The following is a 13,215-nucleotide window of genomic DNA, read 5'->3' as shown; positions in this document are numbered from 1 at the left end:
CCCCATCCACAGTTTACCACCTCGGTCATATCGCCGTAGTGCTTAGGCGAAGCCCTGCGCCGGTAACTCCATCATCACCGTCACCACGCCGTCGTGCTGACGGAACTCTCCCTCGTCCTCAACTGGATCAAGAGCTCGAGGGACGTCATCGTGCTGAACGTGTGCAGAACACGGAGGTGCCGTACGTTCAGTACTTGGATCGGTTGGATCGTGAAGACGTTCGACTACATCAACCGCGTTACTAAACGCTTCCGCTTTCGGTCTACGAGGGTATGTGGACACACTCTTCCCTCTCGTTGTTGTGCATCTCCTAGATAGATCTTGCGTGATCATAGGTAAATTTTTGAAATACTGTGTTCCCCAACAGAAGGGGGCGGCCAGGATCGGCGAGCCGCGCATCAAGTAGGCGTCCAAGGAGCAGGAGTGTCTCGCCAAAGCGTGGAAAATCATCAGCCTCGACCCGATCACCGACACGAACCAGAGCATCGACACGTATTGGGAGCGCATCAAGGCCGAGTTCGACGAGCGCAAGCTCGTCGACCCCTACTTCAAAGGCGTCCACATGAAGCGTGGGTCGAAGGCGATGGCAAACCATTGGGGGCTCATCCAGACGGCGTGCAACAAATGGCACGGGATCGTCGAGGAGATCACGGCTCGTACGGAGAGCGGCGCTAGCATCGAGGATCAGGTATGGCACGCCGATCTCCCACTTATTTTCACTGTGCGCGCCCGCCAACTGTTTGTTCCTCGACGCAGCTGCTGCGGATGTTCGCCATGTATCGCCAGGACAGCAGCGACCAAGACTTCAAGTACATCCACGTCTTCAAGCGGACCGAGAAGTGCGAGAAGTGGGCGGATGTCCGGCGCACCCTCACCAAGGCCAAGGAGACATACAAGCCGGACGCGCCAACGCCGGACGCGGGCGACGGGCGCCCCAAAGGCAACAAAGGGGCCAAGAAGGGGAAGCACGCTGAGGCGGCTACCGCGCGAGTGCAAGAGTCCATTGAGCATTGCCTCACCGATGCAAAGGCCCGGGCAGCCCTGCGTGAAGAGAAGACCGAGGTGCGGTGGTCGGCGTTGATGACGAACAGCGCCGTCAAGCTCGACCTACTCCGGACCAACGTCGCCGTGAAGAAGAGGAACACCGACCTGGCTTTCCTGATGGGCGGGGTGGACATGATCCAGAGCAACAACGAGCAGCTCAAGGCGTGGTACCTGGCGAAGCGCGGCCTCATCCTGAACCAACTCCCGTCGACGGCGCCGCCAACTCCCACGCCCACGTCGACGACGCCGCCAAACCCGAGCGACGATGCCTCCACGACGCCCAGCAGCACCGAAGCCACACCGACGCCGCCCAGCACAGAAGCAGCTCCGACGCCGCCAAGCCCGCGCACGCCGACTCTGCTAACGCCCGAGGCCGACCCAGCCGTTTGATGCGTTGCCCACGCGTCCTTCCTTTTTTTGTACATCGAATTTTTCATTTGATTGCCGAACTGTGGCAAGCTGATCGCCGAACTGGGCAGCTGATCACCGGATTTGTGGCGTTTTTCTGGGAGCGGGAATGATCAAGTTTGAATTTTCCGCGGCTTGGGGGCCGGCGCCTGGGGGCGTGGCTGGGAGCTAGATCGTCCCCAGGACCTAAAAGGCGTCGGGCGGGCGTTCAAAATAGTGTCGGCTTACGCGCTGGGGGCCGAACGAGTCGAGATGCTCTAATACTTTCTTCCAAAGATCACTTTCACTTCCTCAGGTTGCGACAAGTGGCGCGTTACATGTGCGCCACTTGTCGCACTATGGGAGTTTTTTTCCTTTTTTCGTAGATCCGTTTATTCAAAATGTTTTATCTCTCAAACAGTGCATCCAAATCTCAAACCGTTTTCACCGTTCGATTCCTCGTGTCGAGATCTTCAAAACTAGATCCCATGGTGATAGGTTTTGAAGAACTTTGTTATTCAAAAAACTCAGACGGAAAACACACACCGGGAGCATGCTGTTTTTTCCCTTTCCGAGAGGCACGACAGGGCCTCTCGCAAAGCTAATCTATGCCTCTTGCGGAAGCAAAACCATACATCTTGCGAAAGGAAAAAAAGAAAACATATTTTTTCTGTTTTCAAAAGGAACGGCCGTGCTTCTCACGGAAGCAAAACCGTGCCTCTTGTGAAAGGGAAAACACACTTTTTTCCGTTTTCGAAAGGCACGGCCTCTCATGAAAGCAAATTCGTGCCTCTCGTGGAAGTAAAACCATGCTTCTCACGGAAGGGAAACAAATATGAAAAAACGCGTACTGAGAGGCACGTCGCGGAAGCAAAACCATGCCTCCCGTGCAAGCAAAAAAACGTATTTTTCCGTTTCCGAGAGGCACGGCCGTGTCTATCGCGGAAGCAAAATCATGCATCTCACAGAAGCAAAAAAAATGCGTTTTTTCGTCAAAAAACATTTTCCCCGAATATTTTTCGTCGAAAAGCTAAGAAAGACCTGTGAAAAACCAAAAAGCCAAAAAAACCCATCTCAAAGCCGAAAACGTGTGCGGAAAATTAAAAAAACCAATGTCAGAAAGGAGTGTGACATGTGACGGCGGGTGAGAGCACGCCAAGTGACCTCTGAACGAGCGCTCCTCAAGGGAGCAACTAGTTAACGAGTGCTCCTTCGGGAGCCTCGCAACGATCAACGCCACTTGGCGCGCTCTCAGCCATTCGCCACGTGTCGCGCTCTGGACGCTTCCTTCGGATTTTATTTTTTTATTTTTCCACACGCGTTTTCGGCTTTTTAAACGGTTTTTTTCGACATTTTGGTTTTCCCCCGGTCTTTCTTAGCTTTTCGATCAAATTTTTTTTGCGCGAAAAAACATGTTTTTTTCCTTTTGCAAAAGTCATGGTTTTTCTTCCGCGAGAGGCACGGTTGTGCTTTATCGAGAGTCACGGTCATGCCTTTCGGAAACGAAAAAAACGCGTTTTCTGTTTTTTCTTTCGGGAGAGTCACGGTTTTGCTTCCGCGAGAGGCACGGTTGTGCTTTCGCGAGAGTCACGGCCGTGCCTCTCGGAAAGGGAAAAACGAAACGTGTTTTCTGTTTTGTTTCTTTCGTGAGAGTCACGGTTTTGCTTCCGCGAGAGGCACGGTTGTGCTTTCGCGAGAGTCACGGCCGTGCCTCTCGGAAAGGGAAAAACGAAACGTGTTTTCTGTTTTGTTTCTTTCGTGAGAGTCACGGTTTTGCTTCCGCGAGAGGCACGGTTGTGCTTACGTGAAAGTCACTGCCGTGCCTCTCGGAAAGGGAAAAAAATACGCGTTTCTGTATTTTTTCTTTTGCGAGAGTTACGGTTTTGCTTTCGCGAGAGACATGGTTGTGCTTTCGCGAGAGTCACGGTCGTGCCTCTCGGAAACAGAAAAAAAATGCATTTTCTGTTTTTTTCCTTTCACGAGAGTCACGGTTTTGTTTTCACGAGAGGCACGGTTGTGATTTCGCGAGAGGCACGGGCGTGCCTCTTTCGGAAAGGGAAAAAAACCGTGCTCCCGGTTCTGTTTTTTCACCCGGTTTTTTCGTTCATTTTTTTCATGAAAAAAGTTCGTCAAAACCTATCAACATGGGATCTAGTTTTGAAGATCTTGACGCGAGGAATCCAATGATGAAAACGGTTTGAGATTTGGACGCACGATTTAAGAGATAAAACGTTTTGAATAAACAGATCTACGAAAAAAGGGAAAACTCCCAGGTTGCGACAAGTGGCGCGCTGCATGAGCGCCAATTGTCGCGACATGGGAAAGTGAAGTGTTCTTTGTAACGAGTACTTCTTAATTAGTGATTTCGGCTTTCTCAATTAGTTGCTCTCGTTCGCAAACCTAACGCACAGAAGCGGGGACAATCCTCTAATGCATTCCGCTAGCACTAGGGTGGGCCGACCCATTAGCTAGCACATTGAAGGTGAGTACAATCTATTAATACCACTTTTGGATACCTCCTAGAAGGTTATGTTAATGATTTTCTCTATTTTTTGTTTTCTTTTTGCATTTTTCGGTTTGTTCAGAATATTTGAATAATAAAAAAATCGAACATATACAATTTTCATTATTTCAAAAAAAATTATTTTTTCAAAGAATCGTGTTTTAGAAACATGAAATTTGAAAAATATTCGTGTTATCATGAAAAAATCCTGAAAATGTTTGTGCTTAAAATATTCGCCAGATAAAAAAACTGTAACCAAAATCTTTTAAAATGTTCATGTTTTTGGAAACTTAAAAAAAATTGTGTATGCAAATAAAATTTTAAATATCAAATGTTCATGCTTAAAAATCATAATTTTTTTATAAATGTTCATGCTAAAAATTGTTCCCATACTTTTAAAAAATATTTTCTTTCTTAAAAAAGGATCACATTTGAAAGAATTAACATTTTTCTATAACATGTTCCCAAAATTTTCAAAATATGATCTCATAATAACATGTTCAATTTGAGAAATTAATAATTTTATCTTTTCTAGAAAAAAAACAGAAGCTAGCGCTCACTCAATACAATGTGTCGCTATATAGGATGGGCCACTAGAGCTACGCAAATACGATTGCCCCCGCCTATTACTCAAAATGCGTCAAACAGGGTCACCCCTGAAGAGGTACTCTTGACACGTAAAGCATATGTCTGACCTATTGCGAGACGACCTAATGTCTCACCTCTAGCGTTGTAGCTAATGTCTCACCTCTAGTGGTTTTGTGAAGTTTCTATGTGCAATTAGAATCTTTCGTGTGGTTTTGTTCTTCTTTTGTTTCTGTGTGTAGGATTTCATCTGTTTTCTTTGGCTGTCTTGGCTTTTAATTTTTTCCTTCTTAAGGACATGTTAAAGTTTCTTAATGGATATTATAGATATTTCTTATACATTTGGAACAATTTTTATACACGCTGAACTTTTTTTAAATGCATGCTGAACATTTTTTCAAATAAATGTTTAAACACTTTTTGGAATAGTATATATTAACATTGTTAACATAGAACATTTGTCTTATACACGTTTATTATTTTTTGAATACTTTTGATTTTTTCAGATACAACTTGCAAAAATAATTAGTTCAGGTTGAACATGTGAACATTTTTCATAAGTGCCATAAACATTATTTTTAAAATGAACAAAATATTTGCTAAGTGTTAGTTTTTCAATGTCGTAAAAATATCTTTGAATGGTATGAAACATTTTTTGAAAAAATAGGCATACATTGTTTTTGAATGTATATTTTTTTTGAAAATGTCAGGAACATCTTTCATGAAATAGATGAACATTTTTTACCGCCACAATTATGTAATTTTGCAAAATAAATACATGGTTTTTTTGGAATTGTATAAATAATTTTGTAAAATTCATGAACAATTTTTGTGAAACACATGAAGATTTTTCCAGTGTCCTGGACATTGTTTTGAGTGGGAACAACATTTTCATTTGAATCGTAAAAAAATTGAAAGTTGCATGAGAAAATATTTCTACCTCACGAACATTTTTTAATGTTCTACGAATTTTTTATAACTTTAAGTAAAATATTTTTTAAAAGTTAACCAAAAGTAATACAGAAGAAAAAATGTTCAAAAATGGACCTATGCAACCGCTAGCAAGGAAGTGCTAACAGAGGCTATCGTGCGAGTGATTGATGGCCTGCCTATTTAGGAGGTTGTTGAGGCGAAGGCAGTTACCGTCTCGCAGCAAGCGAGGCATAATCATGCCCCCCTAAAAAAACAAGTGGTTGTCGGGAGGAATTAATAGAAAAGCGCCGTCCGCCTCCCGAAATCACTAGTTGACAAGTACTTTCTCCGTTTCGTAATATAAAAATGTTTTTTAGAAAAATGTTCTTATACTAGGCTGATTATAGTGAGAAATAACTTAGACTAGTGTCATATATATGATACTAGTATAAGTTATTACCTTTATAATGTAAAGTAACATGATAGTAATGTCATAGATGACTTTATTTATTAGTTTGTAGACTCATCTTGTTTTAGAAAGCACTATGTTACAGTATCATATTATGTTACCACCTTTCATTAAATACTTGCTATTTAATTCAAAAATTAAAACTTGTCACATAATTAAAAAAAAATGAAGTGCGCTATGTTATTAGAAAAATTAGCCTTAGGCTGGTCATAGTGGGGAGTAACTTATACTAACGTCATGCATATGACATTAGTCTAAATTACTATATTCATAGTGCAAAGTATCATAAGAGTGTTGTCATAGATGGCTTCATTTATTAGCCTATAGACTCATTTTACCTCGGGAAGCGCTATGTTACAGTAACATATTAGGCTAGTCATAGTGGGAGTAACTTAGCTAGTAACATAACACACTTTAAGAAAATTCTGCTTATGTGGCAAGTAATTAATGAGAGGTGGTAACATAATATGTTACTGTAACATAACGCTTTTCAAGATGAGTCTACGAGCTAATAAATGAAGCCATCTATGTTACCACTATTATGTTACTTTGCATTATGAAGGTAGTAACTTAGACTAGTGTCATGCATATGACACTAGTCTAAGTTACTCCCCATTATGACCAGCCTTATGTTACTCCAAACATCTCTTTTCTCATTAAATACTTGCCACATAAGCAAAATTGCCTTGGGGTGTGTTAAGTTACTACCTAAGTTACCACCACTATGACCAGCCTTATGGGACGAAGGGAGTACTCGTTGCAAAGATCATTCCAACTCCCCTGGTTGCGACAAGTGGCGCACATACAGCGCGCCACTTGTGGCAACCTGAAAGTTTTCCCTTTTTTCGTAGATCTGTTTATTCAAAACATATCTTTTAAACCGTGCGTCCAAATCTCGAACTGCTTTCACCGTTGGATTCCTTGCATCGAGATCTTCAAAATTATATCCCATGATGATAGGTTTTGACGAACTTTTTTTCACATAAAAAAGGGACGAAAAAACCGGACGAAAAAACCAAACCGGAAGCACAGGTTTTTTCCCTTTTCGAAAGAGGCACGTCCGTGCCTCTCACGAAATCACAACCGTGCCTCTCGCGGAAGCAAAACCGTGACACTCGCGGAAGGAGAAAAAGGAAATACGTATTTTTTCCGTTTCCGAGGAGACACGGCCGTGACTCTCGCGAAAGCACAACCGTGCCTCTCACGAAAGCAAAACCGTGACTCTCGTGAAAGGACAAAAACAACAAACACATTTTTTTCCTTCCGAGAGGCACGACCGCGCCTCTCACGGATGCAAAACCGTGACTCTCGCGAAATAAACAAACAACAGAAAACACGTTTTTTCGGTTTCCGAGAGCCAGGGTCATGACTCTCGCGAAAGCACAACCGTGCCTCTCGCGGAAGCAAAACCGTGACTCGCGCGAAAGAAAAAAAAATAGAAAACATATTTTTTTCCGTTTCCGAAAGGCACGGCCGTGAATCTCACGAAAGCATATTCATACCTTTCATGGAAGCAAAACCGTGACTCTCGTGAGAGGAAAAAAACAGAAAACATGTTTTTTTCCGTTTCCGAGAGGCACGGCCATGACTCTCGCGAAAGCAAAACCGTGACTCTCGCGAAAAAAAAAGAAAACATGTTTTTTCATGTAAAAATAATAATTTTTTTATTGAAAAGCAAAGGAAGACCGGTGAAAAACCAAAACATTAAAAAAAGTTTAAAAACCGAAAACGTGTGTGGAAAAATAAAAAAACAAAATTCGGAGGGAGCGCAGAGCGCGACACATGGCGAATGACTGAGAGCGCGCCAAGTGGCACTGATCGTTGCGAGGCTGCCGAAAGAACGCTCGTTAACTAGTTGCCTCCCCCGGATGCCCCGTATTTTGCGCTGGGCGGTTTCCTCCCGTGGCGTTTTTTTCTCTGTTTTCATGATTTTTTTTTTGTTTTTCAATTTTCATATGTTCATTGTGTTACTGCGTGAAGCACATTTGTGTTTTTTTGCATGAAGGCAGAATTGTGCTTGCCCAAAGAAGCACAGTTAGTTCACTTTGGATAAGAATAGTTGTGCTTCATCATGTGGGAGCACAAGTTAGTATAGTTTTGAAGCACATATTTCACCTTGGAAAAAGGTTTGTCAAAACTTATCAACATCGAATCTTGTTTTGAAATTCTTGATGTGGCGAACGCATCGATGAAAATGATTTGTAATTTGAACGCATTATTCAAGAGATAGATTGTTTTGAAAAACTGAATCTGTGAAAGAAAGCACAAATAAAACCGCACATGTCTCCCTACATGCGCGGAGCTAGGCCCAGCCGAGTTGTTACTATACAGTGAATATTTTGTAGCTGTATACTGTGCAGATTGCGTGGTTCGGTTTCAGCTGAAATTGTGTACAGTCCAATCAACTATGCGAGTACAGTCCAATGTACGAACGAGTCAGCAATGCCGATGGAGAGATTCCTTTGCGGGAGTGAGTCATGCATGACCTCAGCTAATCCGACAGTGGTCCGAGTGCATGCATGGGCCAGATCGGCACGCATGTGCGTCCCACGGAACCTCCCAGCACAAAGGAGAAATCGGGCCAGATCGGCTTGCCAGTGTGCTTTGATTATCTGTTTTCTAACATTTCGATGTACTTAAAACGAGGTGAACTGCACGACCAGGTTGAATCCATTTTACACTTTTACAACACTGGTATGTGACTTGGGGCAACTCCAACGGGGATCACGGAAATTGCGGAATCAAATGTCCGCAGACACGTTCAGTCGTTCACATGTGTCTACAGACAACGATATGAAAGGAGGTCATCCAACATGTCCACCTTTCAACAAAAGTAAAAAAATAAACCAAATGCCGATAACTAATCCAGCCTCTTACTTTCACAAATGTGTCTAGATCAATAACAACTCAACCATGCATTTAAATTTGAAAGCATCAGATGTCCAACAAAATTTTCAAACTCACCAATTCCAAAAAAAAAGAGAACCGGATGCCCATGCCAAAGACCTCAAGTTTTTCACTCCTTGAAAGTGGCCTTCATCTCAAGCTTCCTCTCCTCGAGCTTGAACTTCTTCATGGGCATATGTTACTCTAGTTGCTATGCACATTGAGCTTCATCCAACAATGTATCTATGCGAAGGGCTTGCCCTTCTTCAATGGTACGACGCACCCAGGCATCCGTGTTAGACAAAGGTGTGACGAAATGACCAAACACATAGAGCAACATGAAACAAAACTATGAGCTCTTCGAGTGACATTCTAAGCACTTGTGTATACGCACCGCAATACTTGTTGACAGCCTTTTGAGTAACATACCATTGATGAAGTAGTGACTTTGCATTGCAACCATGGATCACTTCCATGTTGTAGGGCGGGCGATGCTTTTGCTCATTGAACTAAACATGCACACTTTGCCAAAATGTCGTGCCCTTTTGCTTCATGCCTTGAAACTCCACTCTTCTGGCCAACCATGCCTCACACAATAATTCATCCTCTTTATCAAGTAGACAGTCATCGTATTTCCTTCAAAGTTAACAACGACAACGTTAAAATATTCCGCTATGCCATTTGGCCAAATACTTGTAGTGTGTGACGTCCGCCATGGACGACGTCACCATGGGCAGGTGATACCTGGGTACCGGCAGGATCCAGAGTCGAACGATAGTGTAGGCCAGGGTGGGTGGGCATATGGGTGGAGCGACAAAAGTCTGGCAAGGCCTAGGCGGCGTCCGGGATGGTACATCAGCATCGTTGGTCTCCGAGGGAGTGGATACTGGGCACCGGGTCCGAGTGGGGCCAAAAGGGCTCCGGGTGGGGTTTTTGGGTGGGCCGGTGATGACGGGGTCTGATGTGGCAGACATCCGGACTCCCCCAAACCTCCCCCCCCCCCCCAATTTGGTTCTAGTTTGTGGAATTTGGACGTCCGAACCGGTCCCGACTATTTTGGTGACCGTCGTTGGATGGCAAAAACGTTTGGACGGTGTGGTCCAAACATTTGGGGGCGATTTGGAGATGGAGATGGTGTTATTGGTGAAGATGGTGAGAATGGAGGTGCTCCCAACAAAGATGGCATGTCCGGCAAATTAAGCTCTACAAGAGCAAGAAGTTCCTCCACACCGTCACCATGGACAAATATGTGAACAAATATGGTAGGGCTTCTCGAGGAGACCATCTTCGTGTTAAAAGGTGTGAACTAAGGGGGCCAGCAAGGGACTACACACCCAAAGGGTTGGGTGCACTAGCTCTTTAGGCATCCCTCATGGATGTGGCTTTATTTTGGCTCAAATAACTTTGCATGAATTTTCTCATCTTCCTGTAAATCCAGAAATCATTTTTTTCTTCGCATCCTCATCAGTTTCCAGATTTCTAGTATAATTCTATTATAGAACATGATATCCAAATAAAATATCCCCAAAGTAAATAAATGAGTGTAAGAATTGAATTGATGATGCAAAATGAATCAATGAGTAGGAGTGGAGAAGGTTGAAACTAGGTGATTGACAGGAGGAGCAATACAGAAAATTTAGAAGGAAGAAAAGAGATAGCGCTCCTGAGTTGGTACGTGATACAAGGTTGGCGCAAATAGGATTGAAGCGGGGCCTTGTTGTGGGACATGGTGTAATCAGAAAGGAAATTACTCGTAAGGTGTATGTACCATAAAGAGAAGAGCAAGCGCATAGCAGGCGGTCAAAAATCGAGTACAATTGCCATGCTCCAATTATATATTTTTTAAGAACATAGCGTTAAGAAACAAGGAATGTATATCTCGATGGCTACTAGAAACATAAAAAATGTGCGAGAATCTTCCTAGATTTTTGTGGAAATATAATACAAAAGGAAGTTATTTTGGGATGTGGGGTCTATAAGAATCACGTGGTAAATATATTTTGGAAGGGGGTTCTAGAAAGAGGGGAATTTTCGTGTTGTATATTTTAGATGTCGGATTTAAATACTTCATGTATAAGAAATAACTAGAAACTGAGATTAATTTGGAGTTTTCTTGAGTACATATATTATGTTGTTCATGGTTTGGATGATTGTCACATTTCACCAATCCCTCTTGTCAGCAAGCAGAAGGCATGGACTCACCCGGAAAGAAAAAGGCATGGACTGAAGCAATCAAGAATGAGAATGTACTAGTGGAATTGACATGAACATTGAAATTTGCTCTGCCCAAATCCACCATGACATGCTCCGGAGAAAGCCAAGCGTGAGCTCTCCGGCCGGCGAAGTTTCAAGAAAAACAAACACAAACTTGAATCCCCATTCACTGCAACCGGAGACGAATTTGAGCAAAAATCGCGCATGAGACTTTCATCTCACACGGCTCTAACTGGCATGAAGATCTATGGACACTTGGCACGATGGGCTAGTGGCCCGGAGTTTCTTCCTGCTTTGCAGGACCCGCATGCATATAATACTCACACTTACTAGCATCATGACAAGCAACTCTTCCGTTGGATGCCAATCATGGTTGTTCCGGTGGCTGGCTACCATGACAAGCAAGCACAGCATTTGGATCAGATGAGGAGAGTGACGCAGCACCACTTGGCCATGCCGATCGATCAGCTCGCCCCCACCCACCTTGGCCAAACCAAGCGCTAGCTGATAACCGAACAAGAGTTGGAGCCACCCATCGAGAGCAAAAAAAAAAAAAAAAGCCTTATCGCAACATATATCCGAGGAGTAGGCGAGAGGCCAAACTGGTCTAGCTAGCTCCTAGCTAGGAGAAGGGCACCGATCGAAGAGAAGTTGTGTTTGTTGACGATCGCGTGTCGACATCCGCATGCCCTAATAAATTCACGGCAAAAATATCCATGCGTTTATAGCATCTACAGTTGAAGGTTGCAAATTTAAATCCTCAAACGACCGAAGACTCGCGTGGGTACACCCGCGGACAATGACCGGACGGGCTTTAAATTTTACTATTTACATCCATATACCTTATTTCTAAAACATCTATTACATGCAGGGCCATGCACGACGATCATTCGTCCGTCTTGGGCCATCTGGGTTGTCAAAACACACCAAAATTGCTCATCTTAGATTTTCACGTCCATAATAATAGTTCCACCTTGCCGCATGACGAGCTAGTCAACCGGCTTAAATAGCCGGGTCATTCAGAAGCGATAAGCTTCGCTTCTGATATTATTGCATTCTTTGTTAAGAAGATAGTATGTCACTATGAATCTTCTATGCTTATCACATAGAAGATTCATAGTCAAGGTCTATATCCTTAATAAGGAAAACGCTTATGTCAGTATTGCTTTTTATGAATCACAATGTTTCAATAAAAATCGATGAACAAAATAGAAGTCTAATGTCATTGTTGTAGGGGGTAACAACGTACATGAATAAGACGAATTTGACACTTGATGAACAATCATCAGTTGATGAAATGCAATCCAGTGTCAAGTTATCTCGTTCACACAGCGAGAATTGATAGACGTACACAACAACTGAGAAGCTTGCCGCCATATGCCGGTGCGGCTATTTAAGCCGGTCGACGACGTCCGCCTCGCGTAGCGGCGTGAGATTAAAATTTGGGTGCAGCGATGAGAGAGGGAGGAGTTTCTGTCACTGCATGTCAGACCGCTATAGGGCGTCGGGCTATAGATGCTCTTAGCTAGCGCCGATCGATCGGGAGCACTAGTGGTTTAGTGGTAGTAGTGAAGTAGCGTGTCCGGCGTCCAAGTTGGGATCATGTCAGATGATTATTGAACTGCATAGTACCTCTCTTTCTTCCGTGATTATTGAAGTGTATCCCTCGACACCTCTTTTAGAAGCTAGCGCCAACCACCTCGATCGGGCACAGTCCACATGGCAGCACATATCCTGTTCGTAAGTGCGTCTCTGTCAGGCTTAACTCGCCCCGGCCACACGCAAGGTGTCGACTCCGACAGATCGATAGCTCCATCTCCGTGATATGATATGATATGATATGTGATAAGCAACCAATTGATCGATGTTTCTGGAAACGACGATCCACTTGAGCGAACTAAGCCACGCTGAAAGCAAAACAAAACTAATGGCAATGATGAGGAGACTGACTCTTGATTTAACCAAGTTAATGATTTTGTTCTTCTATCAACGGCGTACGATGCGTCTCAATCACAGCGCCGAGGAGGGCAGTGAGCATTTATAAGAAACACAATCTAAACGCAGACGCTCACAAACACAAACGTACGTTCACCCCTGTGAACGCACTTTTTCTCTCGAAAAGAAGGTCGGAAGCCTCGGCTTCTGCAGCAGCTAGCTGGGCTTATGATTGATGAAATCATCACAAATACGTTGCTATCGGCAGAAACGTTATCTT

General features: G+C 43.7%; 1 protein-coding gene across 1 annotated transcript; it reads left to right on the top strand.

Annotated features, from left to right (window-relative positions):
• The first annotated feature begins 562 nt into the window (after positions 1-562).
• On the top strand, positions 563-1,434 carry LOC147991904 (uncharacterized). Its single transcript, XM_087538862.1, has 2 exons — positions 563-688; positions 757-1,434. The coding sequence occupies exons 1-2, from the start codon at positions 563-565 to the stop codon at positions 1,432-1,434; spliced, it is 804 nt and encodes a 267-aa protein (XP_087394988.1).
• Positions 1,435-13,215: the final 11,781 nt, after the last annotated feature.

Source organism: Triticum urartu, chromosome 1A, assembly GCF_056163025.1.
Source record: "Triticum urartu cultivar PI428250 chromosome 1A, HENAU_Tu73, whole genome shotgun sequence".
In the NCBI taxonomy this organism is placed as follows: Eukaryota; Viridiplantae; Streptophyta; class Magnoliopsida; order Poales; family Poaceae; genus Triticum; species Triticum urartu.
The sequence above is the reverse complement of the archived record's forward strand: the minus strand, read 5'-3'. Positions and strand labels throughout refer to the sequence as shown.

Excerpts from the sequence above, each read along its gene's own strand:
- LOC147991904 (XM_087538862.1), top strand. The coding sequence starts at position 563 with ATGAAGCGTGGGTCGAAGGCGATGGCAAACCATTGGGGGCTCATCCAG. Across the intron at positions 689-756 it reads GCGCTAGCATCGAGGATCAG|CTGCTGCGGATGTTCGCCAT; the intron begins GTATGGCACGCC and ends TCCTCGACGCAG.